Below are 27,369 nucleotides of genomic sequence, written 5' to 3'. Positions count from 1 at the left end.
AATTTATATTGGATAAAACTATTAAAAAAAATCGTATTTTTTTATAACAAAAGAAGTCATGTGTATGTTATTACATAATACGATATTATTTTAATTTATTAGCAGGAATAGCAGTCAGGGTATTATGTGTTTTACATTTGATATAGGAATATATAGGGCCAGGTTGGTACAGAAATAATTGTTTTAAGCAGACAAAGAAAACTGCTGCAGTCTGATAATATTTGAATTATATTTTTTTTTTTTATTAATTTGGCTTTAATTAATAAGTTGATTAAATTCGTTGCAATATATTGTTTATATCAGTTTTTATTCGTCAAACAAAAATTTAAAATTTCAACTTTAGTTACGATTTTGAAAAAAAAATTAGGATGGGAGCTTACTTCTGATTAAAATAATTTTTCACATGCAATCTGACAAAGAACTACTTAGTAACAATTTGTCTGATTCGCTAGTTCCAATGTGCAAAACACGAACCAAGCCACACTGATACCCGACAGCAATCCATCCGTAACTAGAAACATTGGCATTCCACGCAATTTTGTTAATACTGGCAAGAGGATAATTGGCAGAGCAACAGGGATCCATTGTATCTCCAGATTGGGCAGATTCACTTCCTGCAGGCCACTTTTTTTCTGCATCTAAAAGGCGGTCGCTAAAAACAACTCCCCGTTCACTCGCCTCCTCGTAGTTTCCGATGAACAAGTCGCTGGGGTCTTCCCATTTCAATTTTCCATCTTCGCTTCTTTTCACAATTGAATCAGAGATGACTGTCCTTGTCAGCAAGGCCCGCCGCTCTTTGATGTTCTTGTCACTGTCCATTCCAAAGATCATCTGATTGCAGAGGAATAATGAAACTTCTCCAGCACCAGTGCTGTGAGCGATGCAGTTAAGCCAATCGGATTTTTCAACGTCACTTGTTGATGAGTTTTGTGGCAGGAGGTTGCATTGGCCCATGAAATTTCTTGGAGGAACAGCCAAGGTTCCCTGGCCCTGATCTTCAAATGAAACAACTGGAGTCGGCCAGTTCAGAAGCCATTCAATGGCAGTAACTTTGCCTTTTTTAGGGTTGTGAGGGATTGGATTTGTGCCTATTTCTTCCAAATTCCACAACAAGAAGTTCTTGTCCACAAGTCCACCTGTTGCAACAAATTTTGGACCATTATGGGGATACATTTTGATTGAAACCACTGGTCCTTGGTGTGCGAAGAACTTTAAGTACGGAAGAATTTCAGTGTGGGATATTTTCAGCAGCGGCGACTCAGTTTTTAAGTTCCAGAAACAAACCAGGCCATCTGCATAGCCTCCGGCAACAAAATTGTGGCCTTTTCCTTTATACCAATTGAGGCTTATACATTGGTTCAGCCTTTCTTGATTCAGGTGAGGAACTAGAGTCACGGACGCCTGGTAAAAGTTATTATTTTAATTATAAGTAATAAAATTAAAGTTTTAAGTTCACCTTTGCTTTAATGTAGGGCAATTTTGATTTCTTGTTGATGATAGGAATGATCCTGATTGTTGAATCAGCGCACGCTGCAGCCAGCAGCCCAAGTTTTCCATTCTCAGCATCCCAACAGCCAGATGGACACCACTCAAGCTGTCTCACAGCTCCCCATTCATGGCCCAGGACACAAAAAAGAGATGGAGCTCCTGGTGCTTGTGTGGTATTGCTCAACTGACCCAATGACCAAATTTGGATAAGACTTTTCTGTGGAAGTATTCCTTGGAAACCCAGTTTAGAATCCATGCTTCTGTGGCATGAAATTGCAAGCAACTGCTCTTTGCAGGTCAAAGACAGAGGCGTTGGACACCAAGCTAATGACAAAATAGGTCCACCAGCAAAAATTGTGGGTACATTATCAGTTATGACTCCTGGAAATAAAAGTGTGCTGAGTAAAGGGCCGGGTACCAAATAATTTTTTAGAGTGAACCCACCTTCAAGACAAGCAAGGGATTTCCAGTTGGCACTCTCTGAGAATGCTTGGGTTGCTTTCAATTTTGTTGAATTGGAATTTGTGAATAGAATTGAGTTCTTGGCAAGCGGCAAATAGGAGTCAGGATCTCTTAGTATTGACGATTCGAGATCCTCGAAAAGCTCAGGGAACAAAATTACCATACTGTAATTTAAGATGCAGAACTCCAACATCCAATCCAATGCTGATCTGTACGGCACTTTGTTTTTGACCAATCTCTGCTGTGCCAAGCAGCTTAATAGGGAACCCTGGTAGATGTTGAAACCCTGGTCGTTGGCAGGAAGAGCAACTTGCCTTATTCTCGGCTTAATTAACCTGACCTTTGTGATTTCTGGCTCTAACTCATCTGCTTCATCTCTATCGGCATAGGACTAAGGATAGGAAAAATGTAAGTACATTATCTATAATTATGTAATTGCTTACTTCTATTAATTTATCAGCTTTATGACTAATTTTAAAGTGCTGCATGACTTCAGCTTCACTCAAATATTTTACATCGCATTCGCTGCACATAAAGATCTGTAACATAAAATGGACATATTATTTTTATCTCTACAATAATTTAAATGTTTAATCAGCATTTATTTTAAAATTAAGCAGAACTGAGAAAAATGTATTTATTCCATGTTTTCAATAGGTTCCATGGTGTCATGGTTAGCACTCTGGACTCTGAATCCAGCGATCCGAGTTCAAATCTCGGTGGGACCTTCATTTTAAATGACGGTGAGAATTAAAGTTTTCAGTTCCTATTGAGAATAATTTTTTTGTACATCCAAATCTATTACTAATTTTTAGCTATTATAGTAAATGGCAATCAAAAATTTCATCCAAAGCCCTTGACATAAGATCGAATAAAAATTTTAAATTTAATTTATTTAATTCATTAGAGTTTATTGAAGAATTTCCCGTAGAATAATTATTTCATCAATTTGCTTCCTGGGACCTCTCCACCAACAAGTTTCTTGTTCTCTGCCTAGCAAGTTCATTGAATTGGAATTTGAGGGTTGAGGAGCAGAAAGCAACGGGGGCGGGGGGTAAAGAAAGTTTATAATGCTATTTTCAGATCCCGAATCCCAAGGTAAAAACTACAAAGTAGATTGCTAGCATAAGCACATGCGCGGGATAAAAACCATTCTGTAGATTCTCCAATCACTAGCGGTTCCATGGTGTAATGGTTAGCACTCTGGACTCTGAATCCAGCGATCCGAGTTCAAATCTCGGTGGGACCTTACTTTTTATCTTGGTGTAGATGAAAATAACATTTTAATTTGTATATCAGGAAACTCACAAAAATTATACATTCGGGGACGAATTCCAATTTAATATTCAAGAAAATCACATACCTTTGCTTTTAACGGGCAGGTCTCACAAATATGCTTCTCAAAGTTGCCAACATCAAAAACAGAGAAATCGCAGCCAAGGTACCGGCACTTTAGAACTCCATTTGTGAGTAGATCCTTTTCCCAAGTTTTCCTCTTCCATGCGATACCCTTGTGATTTTCTTTATTATTATATTATTTTTTCTCTTTGCGGAAATTCCAACCTTCTTTGATTCCACTTCAATGACCGTGTATTCAATTGAAGGTTCATCATAGGACCCTGCTTCTTCACCAAGATTTTGCATGAATGACCTAGCTTTGACTGCAGCAGCTCGCTTTGAAACACCTACATCCACAAACTCGGGAGGCTCTATGTAGTCTAATGCTGCTTTGTGAGTGTTGTCGTGGTAGTAGCGACTTGCTGGGGTCACTTTTCTATCGCAAATTGGACACTGATACATTCTTCTGTCATGCTCATCAATAGTAATTCCACAAAAGGTGAAGTGAGATAAGTAACCCATATATGAAGCACAAGCTTTTTTGCACTTCTGGCACGGCAGAACTGAAATTTTAGCTCAGTAAATTTTAAATGAAAAACCATCCATTACACACCTGTCTTTTTGCATGATGTTTTACCGTATTTTACAAAAGCTTCTCTTATTAGCGAGCCCAAATAATTTAAATAGTTTTGATCTGAATTGTAAAACGTGATCGGCTCGTCTTCTCCGTCCACCCATGTCAGACCATGGTGTGTTGCCAGTCTGTGCACAAGGTACCTGGAGATGATTTAAAAATTTCAGTAATTTTTGTCTTTGAACAATTTTTAGCTCTAACGTTTTCCTTGGCATTTGTGTGCAGCATGCACCGCAAACAACCACATCATTAAGGTCAATTTTTGATAGTGGCACATTGTTTTCATCCTCGGCTAGCGAAGATTTCCTGCTTGATTTGGGGTTATGTTCCCCAGGAACCTCAAAATCATTGTCAACTACTTTGGGCCGTCCCCTCTTACGTTCTGTTAACAGAAAATGGGTTCATAAGTTTTATAAATAAAGATATTTTGTACTTGGCAGAGGAGTAACGGGAATTTCAATTTTTTCAGCTGTGATAAGTGTGAGATTTGTATTCAAAGGATCCCCTCCATCTTCGCTGTTATCATTCCCGTCGCTGAAGTCTTCGTATTTTTTGCTCTTGTTGGCACTGGTCCGTGTCGATCTTCTTTTTGGTGTTACCACTTCTTCTTCTTCTTCTTCTTTTGTGTTGCTCTCTTCAACAGATTTTCTTTTGTTAAGAGAAGTTTTCTGCTCTCCCTGTTTAAGTGGCAAGGATTGCCGAACAATATCTCCATTATCCAAAGCAATATATTTGTTTGGTCGACCACGTTTGCTTTTCTGCCGAGAGCTGCCAACCACTGTGGTCTGAGTTTCTGGCAGGGATATCAATATGTCTGCCTGAGCAATATTTCCCTGGCTGGCATTCGCCTCCGGGATTGAAAGAAGCACTTGAGATGTGCTTGTGCCTGGCTGGTTGGCAGGTAAAGGTGAGTCGTTAGGTATGATGATGATTTGTTTAGCATTTCCACTAAAAATAAACTTATTTGTTATTGGTATCTAAATGATTAAATTTGGCTATTACCTAGAAATGTGTTTTTTCACTGCATTTATCTGTGCGGGCGACATTAGCTTAGTGATGTCTACACCAAGCCCCTGCTGTGCGTTTGAAGGGGACACCTTTTTGCTATTTTCCGTGCTGGGGATGACCAGAGGAGCTTTCTTTTTTCTAGAACTCTGAATATATGGACATAGATTAATTTCAGTATAAAATAATCTAATTTTCTTTCCTAACCTTATACAAATTAATAAACGAAAAATTATCTGCATAATTATTGTAAATTAAAATTTTTTGAAATTATCGAAATTAAAAATATTTATGTACCACAGTCAACTGACAGTCAAATAATCAAAATATGATTCAAATTACAATCAGTTTTTGCAAGTTTTTGTATATCATTTTTGCAGTATACATAATTGTATATTGTATAATTATGACAAATCAAAGAAAAATTATTAATATACACTGATATCTTCATTTTGATAATTTTACAAAATATGTACATAATTATGCGTTATTATATTGTTAAAAATATTTTTTTTATTTTACAACTCCAGACTCGATACCCATTTTATAACCGAATTCGTTAATTTCATACATTAAATAATTATCAATTTAGTTTCATTAAGTTTAATTGCTAATTTAGTATTTTTCGTTTGAATGTGTTTCCTTCAAGAATGAAGAGCTCAATCAGAGCAACCGAGAGGTCTTGCGATCGAATCCAGTGCAAACGAAAAGTCCGATTACGATTTTTCCAGAAGTAAAACTTCTCTTTTTACTTATTTATCAGAAATTTTAAACCAATAATTATATGAAATATCAAAAATGTTACCATAACTGCTGTTTAATAGATGAAATTTTGGCGAAATTTTGCTCTCATTCTGCAAAAGTGCATCAACGATGTACATTGCCTCGCCGTCAACAGACATGGAGACTGGAGAAAGTAGTTTGAAAAGATATTGAAGACACCAATTTTAATGCGCAGAGAGAATATTTGGCTATTGCGCATACAACTTCATGGCATCTGAAAGTTTTCTCCGGTACATACTGTAGGCAGTACAGGCACGGGCACGCCCCCAAATAATTTTCTTTCACAGTTTCACACTCACATGGTAAAATTAAAATAACACTGACAATTTTGTGTTTTTAAGACTAGTGTGTCACATAAAATTCACTGCAATTTTATCAAAAATACTGCGATTAAAGCCCAGCCAAATATCTCTGTGAATTTCTGTGCGTAGGATCTTTTTCACACACAAAAATAATGCTTTGCCGAGGAAGACTTCTGCTAAGCCATGCGGGTCTCGTTTCTAAAAGGTTCGTGTTAAAGTTAATTAAAAAAAAAAAAAAATTATTAACACTATTTCCCGTATAGGAAGTTAATTTTAGCTTTGTTAATTTTCAGACTTGCAGTTCCTGCCTGCCAAAAATTGAATCAATCAAGTCTTGCGCAGCCGGTTCCTGAAGGCCAAGAACAGCCTGTCAGCCCAAAAATCCAATCTTTAGTCACAGAGATCTCCAAACTAACCCTTCTTGAGGTTTCTGAACTCAGCGGAGCTTTGAAGAAAGCACTTAACTTGCCTGACGCTCCAGTGGCAATGATGGCTGGCCCTGGTGCTTTTGCTGCAGCTCCTGCAGCAGAGGTGCGCTTTATTATAAAACTGCTTTAATGTGAATTTAAAAATAATTATAATCATTCAAATAGGAGGAAGAAGAAGCGCCTCAAAAAGTTCAGACTGCCTTCACAGTTAAATTGATGAAGTTTGATGATTCGAAAAAGGTGGCACTCATCAAAGAAGTGAAGGCGCTCGTCGAAGGCATGAACCTTGTTCAGGTATTTTATATTGCAATTTTTCTAAGCCAGTTTAATGCTAATATATTTTTTTTAGGCTAAGAAATTTGTTGAAAGTGCACCAACCATTGTCAAAGCAGATTTGCCAAAAGAAGAAGCTGAAAAATTGGCTGCAGCTTTAAATGCTGTTGGAGCGACATGCGAAATTCAGTAGGTTACCAACTTGAAGATAAAATATTGTCTAATTGTAGTTCATTATGAGTTGGTTTATATGCTGGACTATATTATTATGCATTTATGATTGATATTGTTTTGAGGAAGTAACATTTCTTGACAATTGAAGCAAAAGTGATGAGTGAATGTAAAAATCTAAAATAAATCAATTTGCGTCATTTTATTAGTAATATTATTCTTTATTACCCTTCTGTTGTCAAAAATCTTTTAAAAAAGCATTGCAATTCTAAATGATAATGAACGCTGCACAACATGTTCATGTCTGACAAGCTTTTGTCTATTGCAATTAATGTGGAGCTTCTGTTTAGTTTATTTTACTCATTTATGCTTATGGCAATAAAGAATTAATTACCATACTGATTAGATCTTATAAAATATTCAGATTTTTAAATAACTATGTCTTCCAGATTTAATTGGAGTGTTTATACTGTCATTATTGCCCATAATCATATACATTTTAAATAACCTCAATTTAAAATTATAAACTATTAAAGCAATATTTTACCCTCTAAAATTGTTATACTATTAAAAAAAATTCAGTCAGTCACTGTCACCACCACCAAACTCATTTGATATCAGTAAAAGCAAATTGGCAACAGCTTCCTTGATTCCAACTCTGTCTTTGCAAGCGTCGATGCAGACAAGAGCCAAATCTTCAATTTTCTTGCTTGCATCCGCCAACTTATCTTCAAGCTGTTTCACCCTTTCCTCAAGCCTCTCGTGATCTGCTGATCGACTGACGCCAAGAGGTACTCGAATAGTAAATCTGAGCAACAGTACAAGATAATTATTAACCTCCATTGATTTAATTTAAAAAATAATATTACAAAGAAATCTCAGCCGTATCAACAACATTGAGTCCATCCAGGTGCTTTAGCTTTTCTGTCACTTTGCAGTACTGTCGGCCAAGGTGTCTGTGACATTGCGAGCACTCGAGGTTTCGATATTGGCACTTGTAGTCAATTTGGCTCTTTGAGGTTTTTACTGATGTCTCCATCAAACAGTTTTCAATGTCTGCATAATAATTTATTTAATTTTAATAAATCTCATTTCATGAAGGTCAAAATACATGCCTTGTAGGTAAATCTTCTTTTGGTCAATGTCATTCTCCACTCTGAATCTGTCATTACTCAATACGGCTTTGCAATTTTTGCACTGATAAACTGTGAGTTTGTCGTCACCACTCTCCCTGCCGTCTTGTTGCGAGGGAGAATAATTTAGCAAGTCCATTATGTGAAGAGTTTCTAGTCAGCTAAAATGTTCATGAAAATAATTAAGTATTACCATAATCATACACACATATCAATAAATCATAATAACACTACTGTTGTTATTTATCTCAACAAGACATGGATCCTGGTAAATAATCCAAACAAACGCGATATGAGATGAGATAATTATGAATAAACCAAATAAACATTTATGAATAAGGACTATTGAGGATAAGGAGGAGACAATAATTGTTAATTATAGCAATTACCTATCAATTTAAGTGACCATTATTGTGTGACCAGAAAGGTGATCAACTTTTTTCTGTTATGCTAATTAATTCTTACCTTGTTGCCGGAGCTTGTTGTTGTTCCTTGCAGTAATTTGTTTTCGTTTCGTTTAAGGATCTGTTGTTGCCTTTTGCCTTTGCCGTTAAAGCCGGCAATGCTCTGGCAGTGGCTTGAGTGGCTGCCACGAGTGCCACGCCTTTCTTTTTTATTTTTGCACTTGCAGCGCAGTGGGCAAGGTGCATAGAAAGATTTTTCCATGCACCTTGGCAGTGGGCGCACGACGGCGGGAGACAACCTTGGAAACAACGCGGGACGCGGGATAACGGCGTGGCTCGAGGAGAGCCGAGAATCCGCGAGAATCATCATAAATAAAATTAGCTTTTTAAAGCAAGGCTTCACCTTAGACTGCATTTGTTTTTTATGTGTATTTTGTTAGTATGAATTGTTGTTGATAAGAGAAATACGTGCCCGATCCTCGATTCACCCAAACCCAACAAGGGATACAAGTTTATAAATTATACGAATTATACATAACGTTTAGCGCCCTTTCTACGCCTTCTCCCGAAACTTAGGCTCTGTGCGCCATCTGCTCGCCGACATCGAAAGCCCTACAAATAGTACAAATCTCCGCCATACTTTCTTCGGCTTTCGGACACCAGCAAAAATAGCAAAATTATAAATTTCTTTTGGCACAGTTCTGTATTTTGCGAAAAATGGGTGACAACAAGTTGCCTCGTCAAATATTCGATGGCTTTATCAATTCAGTCATTAGTGTGGTTGACGGACCTGTCACCTGGTTCAGAGGTACACATTATAACTCCTTCATTCCAAAGAACACAATTCAATTTTTTGTTATGTATTTTTATATTCTCCATTCTCCATGTTATTAGTCTTCATTCATTCCTGAATCTAGCTCCTCTCAATACAAAATTTGTGTTGAAGATTTTATTAAAACAATCTTTAAACAGAATAAGCCTCTCTTAACACTGTGATTTTCAAGAAATTTATTACACATACATACACTGATAATTTAATAAGCCTTTTTTCTTTGTGAATTAATTAACATCGCTGTTATTGTTATAATTTTCTTGCAGAAAGGGTTGTGACTCCCAACCGCGAGAGCTACCCTTGGTACCACCAGAAGTTCCGCAGGGTGCCCACAATTGACGAGTGCTACACCGACGATCGAATCTGCTTCTATGAGGCCAATGAGCAGTTCAAAAGAGACAAGTAAATTAGTTTTTAAATAATTATTATTTCATTTAAAATTTTTGTGTTTTCCAGAGATGTTGAGAACGAAATTCTGACTATTCTGCGAGTCCGCTTGGAAGATTGCACTGTTTTCAATGGCCCTGATGCTGGAGTCAAGTGCAAGGATATTTTTGAAAACTACAAGAAAGCAGAGACAAACTGGTTTTGCAAATGTAGGATGTGAAATTAAGTTTCCTTAATTTTTCATTTCGATGAGCTATCTTTAGATGGTGACCTGGGACGTCATGGCACTGTAAAGGATGCATACATGAAGCAGAAGCACCGCATGGTTTGGGAAAGACGTCATGGCCCAGTCGGCAGCGGAATGAGGGAAACTCCAGCGGCTGCTGAAGAGTAAAAAAATAGAAGGTTGCAGTCACAGAAACATAGTAAAAATGCTTGTTGGGCGAAAACTTTCTCACATGTTATGTAAATTTGTTGAAATAAAAGTCTCCAATTGTAGAAAAAGTATAGATATATATTTTGCTTTTCTTAAAACATTGATTTAGGACAGGGAATACTTTCAATTATTGTTAAATATACTATTGTTCATTCTTGGCAGAGATGATGAACATCGATGGAACATTTGCACTCATTTTTCACTTTACCCTTTCAAGTAAATAAAATCAAAGGGGGGCTTGTTACAATATTAAGATTTGAAGTACATAATAAACAGGTCATGTAATCCTGTACAAAAAATGTACTTGAAGGGGATACTCTACGATTGAGTAAGTTACGGTGATAATAACCTTCTTATAAAAACACTTGGTCAGACTCATGTAATAAAATAATTTTGGGACCAATTACTCCAGGCAAATAGCTTTCATAATATAAGTAACTCCTGAAAAATTCAACACAATCTGCAGCAAAGGCCAGGACATTAATTTTTGGGAGGTTTTCAGTCTTCATATAATTTAAGTACGAAAACGTAACACAGACGTTAAAATAATAACCAAAACGGCAGACCACTGTAATGCGCTAAGAGAATACAAAAACTCTTTTCTATTAAGAAGCTCTTTTAAGGAAACTGAAGAGCTTACTTTAAAAAAAGACGAAACATTTAAAATTATCCCTGTCCTTTTAAACAATTTGTGCAGCAATACTCATCACATTAAATCCTCAATGCAAATCAATGGGGTTGCTAAAGTTGGCAGCCAAGCGAGAACGACCTACATAAAATATATCTGTAACCTTCGAGCGACATCAAAAGCTGAATACTTACGTCTCGAAGACAAAGGCGAAGAGTGCCCAATGCCTGAATCAGAGAGGTCCAAAGGAGCCTCAGAAACTTTGGCAGTGAGATCCAAGGTAGGCAAGGGCAAAGAACTCAAGTCAGGAGATTGGCGGTGCGGATAAGCCTTTGGTGGAGACCAAGAACTCATTGGATTGATGGCAGCTGCAGGCCAAATTCCTCCGTTCTGAACGCCCATGTCCTGAAAATAACAATTTTAAGTAACTGTGATTTCAAGCTTTAACTAGAAGCAATGAAAATGACTACCTTGAAGTAATTAGTGGGCTGCAGGCCTAATGGCTTTCCAATCCAAGGCATGCAAGATTGAGGAGCAAAAGGCAACTGGAGACATGCACGGGAAAAAGGTTTAGGAATAAAGCTTGAAGCAATTTGCAAATAAGCAAGGTATTTTCAAGATCAGACAGGCATTCGCTTCGCAAGAGCTCATTTCATTAAAATGCAGGGAGAACTCGGAGTTCTCAACCGGAATGTTCAAACTCGGCCTTTTTTGTCATCATTTCTTGATCCGAAATATTTACATAATTGTTGTACAAAATTTAAACTGACCCCCTGAGATTGCTGGGAAGCATTGGGTGTGGGTAGAAGAGATCCCCAAGTAATCGAGCCAAAGTCCGAATCACTTCCTCCAGCAGCACCTAAAACAAAGAAATTTTTAATGTAGTGAAAATAATGAAAACATGTATTAATTAAAGTACCTGGCGTTTGATGGCTGAGAGTGTTATTGTTAAATGCTGGCATCACTTGTGTCTGCGACTTAGATGATGACTTCAAAGATGGTTTTGCATCTGTCAACATAATGAATTAGCAAACTTTAAAATACAAGAATGTCAAAAAAATCATTACCTTCCAGGAACTGTTGAATTGAGACCATCCGTTTGTTGGCCTTTCCAGTGACGCTGAAAACTTCAGGAATCGAATTCAGCAAAGCTGTCACTGACGAATGGCCGTACTGAGCGGTATTCAGTGGTTTTCCCCACTTGACTACAAACAAGTTGAACAGGTTGTTCAGAGGAACTGGCTCTTTTTGCTCGTAGATCACAGCAAATATCTGGGCAGCACACTTGTAGATTGGCGTCAGTGTCACCTTGTCTCTGTCCAAAGACAACATCTTGTCCAAATTGGTCAAATCGGATATGCTCAGGGTGCTTTCGTACATCTTTTCGTAGCCCAAACGCAGGTCATCAATTTTCATGGTGGCCTGTTTAGTTATGAGCAAAATTAGACAATTCTCGGCATAAAACAAAATAAAAGAAATTAATCATTAGAAGAAAATTTGATCAGGTTCGCTTCGGCATTCAGATCATTCGAGAGCTCAGCATGTGCTCAACCGTCAGATCGGCCTTTATGCTTTCATCCTTTCAATAAATTTTGGCGTTTGCTTAATTTATAACTCACCCGAGGGTTTTCTTCCATCAGGATGAACAGCACTCGCACTTTCAAATTCTGGACTTGCTTGACGATTTGGACACATGGTCCTTTACTGGAGCTGACAACTTGCAGCCAAGAGGAAATGTTGTTGACTAAGTCAAAAAGATTAGTGGCTCCATATTTTTCTGGATCGAGAGCAACTCCATGCTCATGTTGGTAGCTGGCGTTGATTTGGTCAAGAAGCATGCGGCCGCCGTGGCGCAAGAGCAGGTGCCTCAGCTGGTCTGCGAGAACACTCTGACGCTCCAGCAGAGACAAAATGATGTGGCGTTCTCCGTTGGGTAGATCTTTTATCTAAAACAGAGAATTTCTTAATGAGAATAGTTATTATTTTCAAATTTAAATGGTGAATAATCAAGTGAATCAGATAAGATCAAAGCTTCTGTGGTCAGTGAGGGGTCGGAGGCTCCAGAACTGAAAGCTCGGCTCAACTCTAACCAGGTTCTCTACCTTTCTCGGATGTCATCATATGTTCAAAAAATTTCTATAGCTTAAACGCAAAAAGTCTTACTTCAACAACATCAGAAACAGCAATCAGTAATTCAGTAAGTTTGGTAACACCAAAATCTGAGAGACGACACTGACGTCCAAAGTGATGATGGTAGGCAGGGATGAATTTGTTGAATGGTATAGCACAACGAGGAGCATTTCTCAGGAGGCTCACAACCTTAAAATTGCAATCATGAAAGTTGAAAAAAAAAATATATATAATTATGTAGAAACCAACCTCTTTTGCAAAGTGACGAGTCCTTTCAGCCTCCTCAGCAGTTTGTTCCCTCTTGGGCAAGGACAGGATTGTGTTCTGAGAGGGTAGCTGGCCCTCTTGAATTGGTGGCTCAAACACAATGGTGTTAGGTGGCACAGAGTGAACCAAATCCAAAAAGGAACACAAGCCATAATTGATTGGATCAAAATCTTTGCTGAACGTCTTGGTGAACATATCAGGCAGCTCGCTCAAAATAGCCTGCCTCTTGGTTTGAGCTTTCAAAATTCGAATCAGATCAGAAGTGAAGCGACGAACCTGAGCTTGTTGGGCAAGGACAACAACTCTGTTCTCTCCTTCACCAATAACCTAGAAGTAATAAAATGAAACATCTAAATTAATTAAGTTAAAGTTTGATTTCTACCTGAATGACTGTTGGAATGGCCTCGAGCAAATCAATCAGCCTGGTGAAGCCATACGAGGCGACTCGGCACTGTCGTCCAAAGTGATGGTGGTAGGAAGGAATGAACTTGGTGAACTGTATTTGGCAGTGGGTTGCGCCCCTCAGCAACTCCACCACCTCCCTTCCGAAGAGGGCCAGCTGAGCTGCGAGTTGAGCAGGAGATGTGGCCCTGTCAAGGGCGACCTCGGTGGTGCATGGTTCATCGAATGACTGAACAGGGCATTGGTGAGCAGGAGTGCTCTCGCCCCAGCAAAGCATTTTGGAGCAGCCTCCATTTGGAGATGACTTCAAGACAACTCCGTGCACCCAAGTGACGAGGTGCTCAAGAGGAACACCATGAGAGTAAGTCTCCAGTTTACCAATTTCAGCTTCATAGCACAATGGCAAACTGAAGAGTGACATAGAGCCATTGTGTGACTGCAGAAGCTGGTAGATCTGGCTGCTGAATTCCAAGAGACGAACTCGAATATTTGGAAGTGGCTCCAGGCTTATATCTGCCCAACCTGTTTGGCCCGTTTGCTTGCAGTGGCGTGGGCAATATGGCAACTCAGAGGGGTGTCCATTCTGAACAAATATGCACATTGAGTAAAAATATAAAATTTGATAAATTCACCAAAGTAAACCTTTAAAGCCGACTCAGCCATCTCCAAGAAAGAGGGAGTGATTGACCTGCGAGCATCGGGCAAGAGAGAGATGGTTCTGCCAGCGTTTGAACTGCCAGTAATACTGACCAAGTCTCGCATTCGGTTCAACTCTGACAAGCTGACCTTTAAAATTAATAATATTTGTTACATTGGAAGATGAAAATATTTAGATATTCAACACTTACTGAAGAGAGAAATCTGCGTTCATAAAGCTCGCAAAGCTTGAATAAAGGCAGGGTAAGTCCAGGTACATCCATAAGCAAAGTTTTAACATTGTCCCTCACTAGCTGAGACGAGGGACTGACAGAGACACCTCGGGTTTGGTTAGACATGGTAATGCGAACCCGGCGGTTGCCAATCCGCTTCCTGTGGAGGGCAGCTATGGCCACCTGAGCGTCGTTCTTTGAAGGTACTTTTACTCTGGCTCCAAGCTGACCATCTGACTGAGTGAACACAGACACGTTGAGCACCTACATGATTTTTGCAATAAGTATTTAATTGAAAAACAAAAGTTTGCATTAGCTCACCGTCACGTGCTCTTTGAATGCCTCCAACAAAGTTTTACGAACTTCTTTTGTGTCCATGTTGAAGTCAAGGTTAGCAATCTGTAGCTCAACAGGACTCTCTGACCTGTCAGCAGTAGCAGAACCACTTGCTTTGGACTGCTTATATAATTTTATTTTAATTAATTTATTACAAAATCTATTTAAAAAATAACATACTTCTGAGCCATCTGCGTCAGCTCGAACTGGAAATGGGCTCACTCTTCCCTTGCCGTTTTTGCTGCCCATGCTAGGAGATATGGTCCGCTTTTTATTGGACTGTCCAGAGGCAAGTACTTGTGAGAATGATGGCTGTGGTGGAGGCATGGCCATTGCTGGCGGTGGCACAAGAGCATAGTTGAACATTTCGGAAGCAGTTGCCAAGGACGGAGCTAGAACATAATATATCAGCTTTGAATTAACACCATAAATGAAAATATTAATATTTAATTCTTTTAAAAAAATAAAAAAGAAGCAAACTTTTGTTCAGTTTGATGAAAATTAATTGCTAATTACTATTATTATATCCGATTGCTTAATTTTAATTAACAAGTTACCTTGCTGTGAAGTAGCTTGACTGAAGGCTCCGGTGGCTGCCGAAGTAAACTGGCGCATAGGTGGAGGCACATGAGGCAGAAAGCCAACAGGGAAGTTCTGAAGAGACATTTTCACGCCTTCTGTTAGACCTACAAGATAAAAGTGTAAGAAAAGCCACATGGAAAGGCATGTGTCTGACTAACAGGCTTTATTTTCTGCTCCAGCACTAGCGCTTCTTGCTATCTGTGGTTTACTGACTTGTATTCTCTGGCCAAGGACATCTTCCCCATCCATTCGTACACGAGCTCTGCGAAAAAGTAAAATAGTAGCATCAACACGTTAGGTCCTGGATGGTGAAATGCAGTTTGTAAGAAGCAAACTGTACAGGAGAATTCTTGGCATTCTCTAGATTCACTTTGAAATTTTATGAGGCGTCAAAAAAAAATCAATCCAATTTATATTTTCATAACTAATTGTAAGCTTAAATTGTGTAAAATTAATAATGATTATTGACTTGTTTCAAAATTTTGCAAATAAAAAAAATTAATAAATGTTAAAAACTAAAGCAAAATGTGATAGAAAAATAAATCACGAAGGAGTGAAGCAAGGAGTTTTGTGAATTGATTGAACCTGAAATAAATCTAGAGAAAAATAAAAAACGTTAATATCTAACAAACAAATGAAAGGAAGACTGATAAAAAACCTAATTGTTATTGAAAGTTCTGAGATTAAATCTCAAATGAGATTCCTAAAAGATTTGAGGTGGTAAAAAAAATGAGCCAAAATTTACAAAAAATTACTCCCCAACAATAGGTTTTCATTGGATTGAATACAATTAGGAATTATATGCATTCATATTTCAAAAATATTTTACCCGTAATTAGATAATTCCACTTAAACGTTGGAGGCTGCCGCTCAGCCAGCAATGTTTCTAGACAGTCCTCGGAAGAGTGAGGAAAATGGATGGAGACGAACAAACAAGTAAAAGTGAGGGGAGGAAGAGAGGGATATAAAAATTTGAAAAACTCCAAGAATTCTGAATTCAAATGTAGCCTTGGTGGAAATAGAATGCCAATCATTTTCAAGCTACTCACCCATACTCAACGATATGAATTTCATGATGAACATAATACACTGCACCGTGTGCAGGTATTTGTGAGTTTAGAGACATTTCTTTGGAGCAGAGTGAAATTCGCTCAGAGAATAGAAGAAAGTTTTGAAACTCTTAAGCGAGTGATGCATAACAATACGCGTAATCAGAGAGCTCAAACAACAATCAAAGCATGTTTCATTGTTGTTTGGCTCTTTGCCCATCATCACTTATAATCCATTTTTTTTTTATCATTGTTAGGCTTGTGTGCTAGCCCAGTGGGTAGAACCCGCTAGTGACGAGGTGCAAACCTTCACAGCCCCTATATGGGGTCGGGTTCAAGCCCGGCAGGCCCGCCTTTTTTTCACTGCTTTTTTCAGGTCCGTTGCAACACAAATATTTATCTAGTGTTTATTTAAAAATCTTGCAAATTCAATAAAATATTTTTTTTTTCTTTCGAAAATTCATTTCTCTTTTATAGACCTAGATTTACATAAACAGCCTGTGAGTCGTGAATTTTGAAATTCATGTTTCGCGAATAGAATTTTAAATTTATTTTTTCTCAAATCAAAACAATGAAATAATACACATTTTATCAAGTCAATACACTAAAATTAAATTAATTTCATATAATTATTTTTCAATCGAATTAAGCAAGATTTTCAATTAGAAACTTTTTATACATAGAGTTGCGAACAGGTATTATTCATTATGTAATGATCAATATTTTCAAAATTTAAATTTTGACTCATAAAATCTACTGATTTTCTTTCCCCTTAAATCAATTTACAACCACTACCAACAAAATGTTGAAAATATTTACCTTGCAGCTGCTTCATGACTAGCAAATCTCAAAAGAGCGTCAAATCTTGATACATTAATCACTTTTCCTCCACAATTATACGAAAGCTGCCTCAGTCTTTGCCTCGTTCGATTTGTGCCATGCACCTTGCTATCTGGCAAATTCCTTATCATTAGGTCAAAAGGATCTGGTACACTAACGGTGCCCTGAAATAAAATAAAGAGGCAGATAAAATATCAAGTTTCAAATTAAAAATTTATGGTTGTACCTTAATAGACCGATGTGGCAAGCTTTTTGCCAAATCAACAAAATTATAATGCTCATCGGAGCACATTATCAAAGCATCACTGGTGTTTGTCGGGTGTAAGAGAATAACTCTGATCTGTTTCCTGTTTTGAAGAAATAATATTGCAAATGACTTCACTAATTTGAAAGGGAAAAATTACCTAAATTTTATATCACTCAGGTCTGATGCAAAATTAATATCACCAGAAAGAAGTACAACGGCAGCAGGACGCCCATGTCTTTCTGCAAACCTGCGCATGGATTGCCTTAATTTCTCGTCAGCTGCATTTTTACAAATAGATGCCACATGCACCAAGTCGATTTGTGCTGCGTTCAACTCTTGAATAACCTTTGGTGGGAAATGACGGATCAGTTTATTATAATTTGTTTCATAACTTCACAGGAAAACCTACTTGGCTATTTTCTTTTGTAACGTCACAAACAACAACAAACTCCTCTTCACGATAACCTTGGAAAAAAGTTTCCCTTACAAACTGAACCACAGACAGGGCAGAGACTCCATTTGGAACTTGGCAATTTTCGATGTCCCAAAAAACGCCAATTGGTGGTATTGACACACAATTTGTACTGGGTGCTGAGGAACTGAGATTTGTTTCTCCAAAAAAAACACAATTAAAATCCGTCATCTTTCACCAATTCATGCATCATAAATGTCTTACCAGCCAACATATCAGCCAATCTTGTCTCTGGAAATGTTGCTGGGCTGATTCTTTGGAAATCACACTCCATTTTTTGTGTCTTTGGTAAGGAAGATACAAGCTGTTGCAATTTTGACACCGAAAGCCAAATTCCCGCTTCCTGTCCTTGAATCTCCATGGGGCCTGATAGGTTTTCTAAATTTTCTGCCAACTTGTTCTGCAAACCAATACACACTATAGGGAGAAAATTAAAGAAATTTTTCAGCATAATTTGTTAAACTCACTTGGTTGACTGCTAGAAGAGTTGTGCGTCATTTCACGTAAAATTTCCAAACAAGCTTGATCTCGGAAATAGACGGTCTAATATCTGAAAATTAAAAAATATTCAGGTAAAAATATGGAAACTGCTGTGAAGCCAATAACTTTGAGGAGAAACCTTTGATGCGAGCTAGTGAACAATGTTGAAGTTTAAAAATTGCATAACATGGCTTGCTTTTTTAAATCTCGGGCAAAACTTACCTAAAAGATTGTAAAATCCGATAAAAGGTGTCTTTCTAGATCAGGTCATGACTGCAGTGTGTCAGTGTCTTCACGCCGCTAGTTCCATGGCCCGTTTACACTTGCGAAAGTGCGTTTTGAAACAAGCCAACAAGCGTGCTGATGCTGATTGTGCTAGACTCGTTGTAAATAAACAGTAATGTCCGATTACGCGCAATCGCGCATGCGCTGATTTGGAGATAGCCAATCACATTCCAAGATTTGATTCACGATGGCGCGAAAGTAGATCATTAGGTGGGGTCTATCAAAGTTTCTCCGTTTTATTAATTTACATAATTATTTAATTTTATAAATAGTTCAATATGTATGATTTGAAAAACTCTTTTAAAATGAAAATTTAATATCTCGGTTACAAATGGAAAGGGAATTTCAAAGAAATGTGCCTGAATTTTTATTTTCAATTAATTTTATTATTTTTAAAAAAGTTCACAGCATTGACATACAGCTCGCTTATAATGTATTTTCATTAATCGATAACGTACACATAAGAATAATAATTGTATTTTACAATCAATTTGATGATATTTCTTGTTAATTTGCGATGGAATGTTTTTTAATGCAATCCAATATTTAATTCACTTCTATATTTTTACACCTTTGTTCATTTGTGATTTTTTTTTTTACTTTTTGTTAATATATTTTTTGTTTACTCCTTTGCCATAGCATTCTTTGACCAATTAATGTTGTGGGCAAATGAAATATAAAACAGGAATCATGTCTCTTCCCCTTGCTTTTTCTGATAGGCTCTTATACATGTCCATACAACACTTGCAGTTTTGTGACAAATCCATGCATTTCCCTTTAATTTAACTTTTGGCGCTTTTAATGTTTTTGCTTTTCAAGACCGACTCTCAGAAGTAATTTCTTTATTTGTTATTTCCCTACATGCAATGCGATGAGACAGATTTCAAGCAATTCTTATGCACTGTACCAACGTTTAGATGCAAGCTGTTAGTCATAGCTGGTACTCAATAAAAACTGAGGGAGTTACAACATAAATGCAATCACAATAAAAATAATATCATCATTATCGTACACATACACTTTTATATTCATACAAGAGATATGAAATCCACCATCAATTCTGAAAACAACTTTTTTTTTTAAATAAATAGATACCTTTTTGTTAACATCTCAATCATAGTTAATTATCCTTGAAGTCTGGCATAAATACAATTCTTGCTTTTTGTTATTTCACTCACGTTTTCCTTTACGAGTAAAATAAAGTCACATAGTTTGCGATCATTTTTTGGCTAGTGGGACTAGACAGGGTAAAAAATCATATTTATGCGTTATGTGGTAGAACAAATTAATATCAATTTTCATTTAATTTTAAATTTTGTCGTCTGATTTTACTCAAATCATGTATTAAACATTGAGAACAATTCCAAGAATCAAGTCCACTTGGTTTCTTTTTGAGATCGAAAGATGAGTTTTTTGTACTAAATTAACAAAGAGCACTTTCTTCCATACTGATAAAAAATTCAGGCTTATCAATAGAATTGAAAGGACTTCTGATTGCACTGAGTTTTAAGTAGATGACAGCTGAATTTGATGAAAAATGCGCAACTGAAAATGAAAACAATATTCAATTTTTGCCATTAATAACCAAACCACACATTTGCCAGCAAGAAGTGTTGGCGAAACATGAGTGATTTCATTCGTTAATAATTTTCTTGTTTATATGATAAGTAAGATTGCTGTGTGTAATTAGGATGTGACGCAAGGTGGGAAGTATTTTCACGTTCACTTATAATAATGGCATAACAACAGAAAACAACAAACTTGTCCATTATCCGAATTTCTCCTCGTTTACCACCGTAATTCAATGTTAACACCGTTCTGACTACATTAATGATAGTCTCATTAGTAAATTGCCTTGCAATGTTGTCGTCAATGTTGTAGTGTCAAATACTTTAGGCTATAACACACCACTCATTGAGAATTAGTTTCAACGACTCCAGTAGTTGATATCACACGGCTGCACTGTGGATAAAAAGTATAAGTCTCACATATCACAAACAACTGTCACTTGATTTGTTCAAAGTTTTTCTTAATGACTTAATCCCAACCATTTTCATGTAACACGAGTAATAGTGGCCGACTCTTTCATAATTTTGTAACAATACGCGCGCAATCGCCAATTCCACAAATTTACACTTCCAACTTCTTCTTTTGTCGCATAATAAGAGGCGTTTCACCGAAACGGTTTACACAGGCAGATGACTTCCTTTAACTTGCAATTAAGGACAACATTAATATTCTTGGCTTTCGATCATCTAGAAGAAAATGTAGCGTTTTCTTGCTTGTTCTCCAGAGGAACAGGGAGGAAAGGCCAATTTCAAAACAAAAGGTAGAATACTCAATGATTCCAACAAGGAGTAGAATGGATTCTTTTTGCAAGCTATGTCTGATGTTTTGAGACGAGTGCAGATTTTTACGACTGAGAGAGACAAAATCTTCGAAGTTATGCAAATTTCCCCCCTAGGTGCGCCATGGCCTTCGATGGTGCTGATGATGATGCAGCACCGAGGGGGGTCGACGTCATACAATCTCGTCCCTGCCAAAGTTAATATCCTGCTCGGCACAGAATTGTGACGTGATTGGCAGACAGTTGAACAAATCACACAACGGGCAGTCTATCACTGGCACGAGATAAAATATTGCTACGAGCGCTAAGAATAAAAGCACTGCGCCTCCCAGACACAACCACACTTGCAAGCGCTTCCTGTGCCTTGAGAACGGAGCCGAGCCAATCGTCACAAACGGCAGCAGGGCCGACGACAGCAGAAGTCCAAACACAAAGCCAAAGACGTGCGCCCAGTTGTCCACCCACGGAAGGAGGCCCAGCAGCAGTAGCAGAGCCACCACCGCCAGCAACTTCAGTAATGCCTGCTCCGGTCGACGCAGCATTGGCCAAACGTCCAGTACCTCTATCATAAGGCAGGCCAGCAAACCAAATTGAGCACCCGCAGGACCAACCTGAAAAGATTTTGATTTAATATTTTTACATGCATCTAAAAATTGAATATTTCCAATTCCCGCCTGTGTTTTTAATTTTAAAGGGACATCTAAATGATTTTATTTAAAATGATTTTACAACTCCAGTAACAAACTGAATTGGTAAATAACGCAATCTGCTCAGCAAAGGTGTCAAGCAAGTTGCATAACTCTAATTCAGCGGATTCTGTGTCCTATGAATATCAATAATGAGGTAAAATTCATGGATGCTAATGTAAATTTTAAAGTGAGTGTTTTTAAAAATATACAACATTTTTAACATATTACCTCTGCTCTGTATGGAACAAAGATAGCACTTGCAAGGTTGCCTCCCATTCCTGATCCCAAGTAAATAAGTGCCATGCGCAGCGGGCCTGTCATTCGCTCAACGTCCCTCATTATGCACAACTGGACTACCAGAGTCATCAGCAAATGTACAAATCTGAGATGGAAATAAAATAATTAAAACTTTAGTCATAAATAATACCAAAAAGTGAGAGAGACATACCCTGCATGTAAAAACAATGACGTCCAGAGTCTGTAGAACTGGTCTGGCCTGTCAGGGTTGTAAAACGGGATCATGCCGCACACATCGTCAAGGCATGATACCTAATTAGACAAATTTGTACAATCCTATTTTGTCTAAAACTTTAATAGGTACCTGTGAGCATAATGAGGCTTCCTCGTGAAACTTTCCTCTGACGAAATCACAATATTCTCTGGTTGTAATGGAGCAGGCGCCGTGGATGCCTATGCAGCAGGGGTGGGCTATAACCTCGCAGATCATGTGTTCTGCTGTCTTGTCCCTGCGCAGCTGGGTGCCCACGCCGTTCACTCCGCGCCTCTGCACAACTGAACTTGGCTTTCTGCAAATTGGCCACTTGGTGATGTCGTCCGGCCACTCAAAAGGAGCTATGGACGCTGGCGCCTCGCAGTATTTGGGATCGAGGCCGCAGACTGAACCCGAGATTCGACCTCCTGGTCCTGAATCGCCTGCAGACCACTTTTTCCATGTGGAAATCGTCTGCTGCGGAAGTATAATTTACAATGAGCGACCTTTCACAAAAATACTGATTTTTAAGTAAAAAATGCAAAATGCAAGGAATAATGAAAAGAAAAGGTGCAAGTACATATGGTAACTGGAGAAGGAGTTAAAACCCGAAACCTGGACTTTCACTAAAATTAAATTATGATTAAGATGGTAAATCAAACAGAAAGCATGTCATGCTAAATATGTGGCACTCAGTTCACATACCGTTGGTCTCAATCCTCGTAGCTGCAGCAAGAACAGGAAATATAAAGATTAGTCAACTATTTGCTCAAAAATGTGAAGTGATTTTCATTAATAAATTTTATTTTATAAAAATTTTAATTCTTTGAAATGTATTTGAGATGACTTTTTACGAACATTTCCATCATCAAAACTTACTGAGCATTCTGCTTGAGATGACTGCACACAACCAGAATCATCATTTCTGATGCAGCAAGCTGTTTCTCTTTCTTTCTCCCTTGCTTTATTAATTCTTCTCCATATCCTATGGTCTTTCCTCATACAGGGCGCAAACTTGGCTCCCAGGTGTATCAAATCAGCCTTTAAAAAAATAAATTAGTCCTAAGTTACGGGAGCAAGTAAGTGCAATCTTACAGCTCTAGGTCCTATCCAGAAGTTAGCAGGCTCCAAGTAGTCAACCTGCTGCAAAGACAAGCTTGGCACCATGACCTGACAAAAAATTTTACGTGAAATTCTTCTGGAAAAAATTTTCTTGTTTATTACCAGGCCAGATCGTTGATTGAGGTCAATGCCAAGTGGACCCAGTCCATAACACAGGAGAGATAAGGCCATGACCATGACATGCACGGTCGTTACCCAGTACGTAAAGAAAGGTCTGTAGTCTTCCATATCGTCCAACTGCCTCTTGTGACGGTGGACATTTGAGCGCTTTCTTGAGCGTCTGCTGCAAAATTAAATATGAATTATTGAATTCTCAAAGACAAAAAGAAATCGACCTCAAAAATCTGCCAACAAAGCCCATGCCGTATTGTCTGCGGTCAGAGTTGTCGAGCGCTCTGTCCAGGACATGGCTCCATATTCGAGAAGCACCAACCTCTGCAGAAGTAGCCTCGGCACCAGGCTCTTGTCTACTTCGTCGCCAACTGTGCGCCCTGAAATTTAAATTATGTTGGTAAATATAGTTTTTTAATAAGCTATTTTGATTTGGAAATAATGCGATAGTTTTACATTTAATGTGAAAGCACATTAAAATATAATTTCATCATTTTACCTATCACTTGAAAAAGATCTGTGATCTCTAATTGGTCTGTGGTCAGGGTCGTCCTGAAGATCCTCAGGCGCCCCACTTTGCTGACCAGGTCTAAAACTAGATTCCAATGCAGCCGTGTGCAAATTTGAGGCCGAAGATGCTTTTTCTTCTTGAGCCTTGTTTCCACTGGCGTCACCCTCGCCGTGCGCTCCACTAACTGAAGCCGGTTTATCAAAGAAAACCTTGCAAGAAAAAAAAGGCACACAATAAACACATGAGTTTTCAAGCATTATACAAGTTTTACTTCATCTTGGAAGAGTCTTGGTGGTGTTGCTGGTTGTTGCTGAGGCGGATCAAGAGCTGCTGTTGGAGAGTAGCTTCTCGACCACTCTCTGCTGCGTGAAGTCGCTCTTGCTCTGTGCCTAGTGAGGGTCTGTCAAAATTTAAAGTTTAGTTTGTTTCAAAAAACTATAACATTACTTTAATTACCGTAATCACATATCCAAGACCGCCGAGTGCCATTCTGGCCACAGATTCTTTTCGCCTGACTGGAGGTTCAGTCCATCGACTGCCCTCAGGCTCCCCATTGCTACTGCCAGGGTGGTCGGGCGAGTCGGTTGGAAGAACATCAGGTCTTGATGCGACCTGCGCTGCCCTCTGTCTGGCCGGCGCATGTCTTGCTGCCACTGGAGGACATTCCTCTCGCAAAGGTCCACACTTCCGCACTGCAAGTCTTTTGCGTCGCTCGAGCCACCTGAGCCGCAGCCTCTCTTCATCGTCGTCATTGTCACAAAGTCCGAAGAATTCTGCCGTCCCTCGTTTGATGTAGCTGGAAAGTTACATTTGATTTAGAATATCTAGATATTTTGGATTATTTGAAAAATGTATACTTTTTGATTGTTTCAGTTCTTGTAACAGCCCGCGCCACTCGTGGGGTGTCTGCTGTTGTGCTCTCAATGGGTGAGGAAGGAACAGGAGGGGTAGTTGTCGGGTTTTGAGGCGGACTCGGCGCAAGTGACGAGGTGGTCGTGGCAGGATTTGTTGAGGCGGCCGAGGACACCGAAGAGACGGAGGAGCATGTTTGAGAAGAACAGGAGGCTGTGCTGGAGGCCGCGGAGGCAGACGGAGAGGAACTGGAGCCTGGGGAGGCTGGGGTGGCTTGTCCTGAAGGGGATGTACCAGGTGGAGTGCAGGGAGGCACTGATGTGGAGGCAGCCGCGGCAGCAGATGACACTGCATTCCGCCTGCAAGGAAATAATGGCAAAAAAAATCATGAGTAAATCTATGAAATTTCACATTTGATCAGTAAATTTCTTGTGGAGAGAAAATGAAGAATGCGGACAATATATGATATCTATTTTTTTCATATGGTATGAATGTGCAAACATTTTGAAGAAATTTTAAATCGCATAATTTTTTGGAATGTCTAATGATAGTCATTTTTTTATGAAACTATGATGTCTCGGAATTTTTAGTATATTTTGTCTACTAAAGAATTAAGTATAAGTTTGTTTAAAATTATTATAATATATTCCATAAATTCATTTTTATAATAAGTGTACTAAAGCAGACTTTGCACAAAACTAGAGTCATTGTACATTTATGTACATAAAATAAACATAAACAAAAAACTTACTCCATGGGACTTTGTACTATAGTAAACCACAGCAATGCGAATTTGCAAATTTGGGTAGCTGCAGGCTGCAGCTGAATATTTTGAAGCAGCGTTAATTTTGAGCCACCAGTCCCAATAAAGAAAACAACCCCCCGGAATGCAAGTGGTACGGCAGGTGCGCGGCGGTGGTGTTGGTGTGGTGTGGAGAACGGAGAAGTCGGAGAACGCGCGGCAGTTTGAGAATTCGCTAGGGTTCGCCGCTAGGTGTCAGCAGCGCTGCCGTCACTGGGGTAAAAAAGGTCGTCGCTCGAGTTTTCCCTGATCGATTACTGCGGGGCGGAGTGAAATAAGGGAGGTTGTTGGATGGGAAACTCGCTCTCGCACACACCGAGTCATTATTATCAGCCAAGCTTTTATGCTGGATTTAACCGTGCGAATGCGAGAGAGGCGACAAGGCTCAAGAGCTAGTTTTGTGCACGTCTATACAGAAAAATGAATAAAATTGTAATGGCGCGCATTACTTGAGGGCGACACCTTTGCTCATGAGGAAATTTCGCAACGGCCTTGGAGCGTTAAATTGAGACGTTCTCTCCAACCGTGCTACCTGCCCTCTCAGGAAACGCAAGATAAAAATGTTTTGGATCAAAAGACAAAAACTTTTTGCACCAACAAAAATCGATCGGTTCCATTTCTCATTAACTAAATGCGTGCAGCAGCATCATCACTCGTCTCTCTCTCTCTCGGCTACGTCACCGTGAGAATTAATTAGGGCCGGTGCATTGTGCGGGAAACCTGTGAAATTAATGAACGGCCGCGAGAAATAAGAGCACCTCGCTGAGAGAAATGCGGTCGCAAAACCCTCAGCAAATTATGTTTTGTGTGAAACTAGGGAGTGTGAAAAAAGCTGCTATATAGCATCTATTTAGCAAATTTGATGCATAAAAGTGATGCATAATGGTAGGAGATTAAAATGTCATCATAACTGCCATTAGCGTCTCTCGAGGAAGAAGAACGATCGTGCGAAGAAAATTGCATATTAAGATTAAATTTCTTGACACACACTCGCCCTGAAGCAATTTCATAGCTTATCAAGCGCAGAGTGAGAAACAAAAATTCCAGAGAGAGAGAGAGAGAGACTCTCGCACGTTCCTGAGCCAAGAGAAAATAGGCAACCTGTGCAGCTTGAGTGACAACCCGGCTGCATAACCATTACAAGGTGCGATGACACGCAGACTAGAGAGACGTGCGCCGCGCTTATTGGAATACCTGCGACGAAAATATCGAGCTATATAGGTACATAAAATATATTTTAAACTGCTGCAAACAATGCTAATATTTTTGTCAGGGGCAGCAAAAAAAAAAAAAAAAAAAAAAAGAAGTTTATAAAGTTACATTAATTTTCAAAATTTAAATTATTAATTCAATGAATTTATTTTGAATTAAAAATTTGAAATTTTTCTGATGCTCAATTTTATTTTGAAGGACTCGAGCAAGAATTCAAAGTAATCATTTGTATTAGTCATGCGATGTCCGTGAATACCGACTGCGCAGTGGGGAAATCCACATAGAAAGGACTCAATTGAAAATAATCCAGTGCACAAACGCGCGGCCTTGGTGTGTCATTCGCAACGCCACACGGCTGCCACTTTTTGCAGCTCTGTAATTTATATTTCATGTACGGCAGGGCGGATTTATTGGTCTGTGTGTGTCTCCTCCAGTTAGCCCGCGTCTTTCCGACGAGAAGCGCAGCCTGCCATTACCCGGCCGGCGGCAGCTCATAAAAAGCCAGCGCGCGCCTCGTCGCGCTCTCTAATGCATGAACATTCTTTCCGTCCTAGTTATTTCAAACGCCTC

General features: G+C 38.7%; 6 protein-coding genes and 2 non-coding genes across 13 annotated transcripts in view; 4 read left to right on the top strand and 4 right to left on the bottom strand.

Moving 5' to 3' along the window:
• Window positions 1–215: 215 nt before the first annotated feature.
• LOC132198171 (uncharacterized) lies at window positions 216–5,866 on the bottom strand. Its single transcript, XM_059622026.1, has 11 exons — window positions 5,733–5,866; window positions 4,925–5,076; window positions 4,356–4,870; window positions 4,124–4,304; window positions 3,902–4,065; window positions 3,514–3,851; window positions 3,314–3,460; window positions 2,394–2,489; window positions 1,933–2,341; window positions 1,457–1,869; window positions 216–1,401 (listed from the first exon to the last, which is right to left on the bottom strand). Exons 1-11 carry the CDS (start codon window positions 5,733–5,735, stop codon window positions 400–402), a joined length of 3,420 nt encoding a protein of 1,139 aa, XP_059478009.1. The 5' UTR covers window positions 5,736–5,866; the 3' UTR covers window positions 216–399.
• Window positions 2,607–2,678, top strand: Trnaq-cug (transfer RNA glutamine (anticodon CUG)). Its single transcript has one exon. It is a non-coding gene; the product is annotated as a tRNA-Gln (tRNA).
• Trnaq-cug (transfer RNA glutamine (anticodon CUG)) lies at window positions 3,128–3,199 on the top strand. Its single transcript has one exon. It is a non-coding gene; the product is annotated as a tRNA-Gln (tRNA).
• A 94-nt stretch (window positions 5,867–5,960) lies between the features above and the next one.
• Window positions 5,961–7,089, top strand: LOC132198173 (large ribosomal subunit protein bL12m). The gene is made up of 4 exons (XM_059622028.1): window positions 5,961–6,217; window positions 6,306–6,543; window positions 6,606–6,734; window positions 6,790–7,089. The coding sequence occupies exons 1-4, from the start codon at window positions 6,165–6,167 to the stop codon at window positions 6,904–6,906; spliced, it is 537 nt and encodes a 178-aa protein (XP_059478011.1). The 5' UTR covers window positions 5,961–6,164; the 3' UTR covers window positions 6,907–7,089.
• A 4-nt stretch (window positions 7,090–7,093) lies between these two features.
• Window positions 7,094–8,654, bottom strand: LOC132198172 (uncharacterized). The gene is made up of 4 exons (XM_059622027.1): window positions 8,483–8,654; window positions 8,000–8,178; window positions 7,754–7,940; window positions 7,094–7,692 (listed from the first exon to the last, which is right to left on the bottom strand). Exons 2-4 carry the CDS (start codon window positions 8,154–8,156, stop codon window positions 7,467–7,469), a joined length of 570 nt encoding a protein of 189 aa, XP_059478010.1. The 5' UTR covers window positions 8,157–8,178; window positions 8,483–8,654; the 3' UTR covers window positions 7,094–7,466.
• A 379-nt stretch (window positions 8,655–9,033) lies between these two features.
• On the top strand, window positions 9,034–10,147 carry LOC132198175 (NADH dehydrogenase [ubiquinone] 1 beta subcomplex subunit 10). The gene is made up of 4 exons (XM_059622029.1): window positions 9,034–9,229; window positions 9,520–9,655; window positions 9,710–9,849; window positions 9,904–10,147. The coding sequence occupies exons 1-4, from the start codon at window positions 9,139–9,141 to the stop codon at window positions 10,032–10,034; spliced, it is 498 nt and encodes a 165-aa protein (XP_059478012.1). The 5' UTR covers window positions 9,034–9,138; the 3' UTR covers window positions 10,035–10,147.
• LOC132198170 (meiosis regulator and mRNA stability factor 1) lies at window positions 10,134–18,759 on the bottom strand. Of its 4 annotated transcripts, none has more exons than XM_059622022.1 (23): window positions 18,601–18,759; window positions 18,366–18,448; window positions 18,103–18,315; window positions 17,836–18,038; window positions 17,584–17,771; window positions 17,406–17,526; window positions 17,159–17,343; window positions 15,449–15,552; window positions 15,266–15,394; window positions 14,889–15,100; window positions 14,694–14,831; window positions 14,352–14,636; window positions 14,146–14,289; window positions 13,484–14,086; window positions 13,084–13,428; window positions 12,868–13,023; window positions 12,324–12,650; window positions 11,772–12,126; window positions 11,624–11,713; window positions 11,475–11,563; window positions 11,175–11,249; window positions 10,899–11,109; window positions 10,134–10,845 (listed from the first exon to the last, which is right to left on the bottom strand). In XM_059622022.1, the coding sequence occupies exons 2-23, from the start codon at window positions 18,394–18,396 to the stop codon at window positions 10,796–10,798; spliced, it is 4,254 nt and encodes a 1,417-aa protein (XP_059478005.1). In that variant the 5' UTR covers window positions 18,397–18,448; window positions 18,601–18,759; the 3' UTR covers window positions 10,134–10,795. The 4 variants fall into 4 exon arrangements, with proteins under 4 accessions (XP_059478005.1, XP_059478006.1, XP_059478007.1 ...); XM_059622023.1 differs by having other exon boundaries at window positions 14,694–14,828; XM_059622024.1 differs by lacking the exon at window positions 11,175–11,249.
• Window positions 18,760–19,034: 275 nt separating this feature from the next.
• Window positions 19,035–27,369, bottom strand: part of LOC132197094 (inactive rhomboid protein 1) — a 69,044-nt gene continuing 60,709 nt past the window's right edge. For 2 of the 3 annotated variants that reach the window (XM_059620155.1, XM_059620156.1), the window contains 13 exons: window positions 24,791–25,144; window positions 24,390–24,729; window positions 24,205–24,333; window positions 23,922–24,142; window positions 23,647–23,802; window positions 23,414–23,594; window positions 23,285–23,359; window positions 23,069–23,230; window positions 22,895–22,915; window positions 22,301–22,666; window positions 22,148–22,248; window positions 21,928–22,081; window positions 19,035–21,621 (listed from right to left, as the gene is read on the bottom strand). In XM_059620155.1, coding sequence (XP_059476138.1) covers window positions 21,184–21,621; window positions 21,928–22,081; window positions 22,148–22,248; window positions 22,301–22,666; window positions 22,895–22,915; window positions 23,069–23,230; window positions 23,285–23,359; window positions 23,414–23,594; window positions 23,647–23,802; window positions 23,922–24,142; window positions 24,205–24,333; window positions 24,390–24,729; window positions 24,791–25,144 — 2,698 coding nt within the window. In that variant the 3' untranslated portion in view covers window positions 19,035–21,183. The remainder of the gene's footprint in view (window positions 21,622–21,927; window positions 22,082–22,147; window positions 22,249–22,300; window positions 22,667–22,894; window positions 22,916–23,068; window positions 23,231–23,284; window positions 23,360–23,413; window positions 23,595–23,646; window positions 23,803–23,921; window positions 24,143–24,204; window positions 24,334–24,389; window positions 24,730–24,790; window positions 25,145–27,369) is intronic. The other variant, XM_059620157.1, reaches the window with a different exon arrangement.

The sequence above is a fragment of the Neocloeon triangulifer genome, unplaced genomic scaffold (genome assembly GCF_031216515.1).
Source record: "Neocloeon triangulifer isolate White Clay Creek 2 clone unplaced genomic scaffold, ASM3121651v1 ptg000012l, whole genome shotgun sequence".
NCBI lineage: Eukaryota > Metazoa > Arthropoda > Insecta > Ephemeroptera > Baetidae > Neocloeon > Neocloeon triangulifer.
Note: the sequence above shows the minus strand (reverse complement) of the source record. Positions and strands in the feature narration are given on the sequence as shown.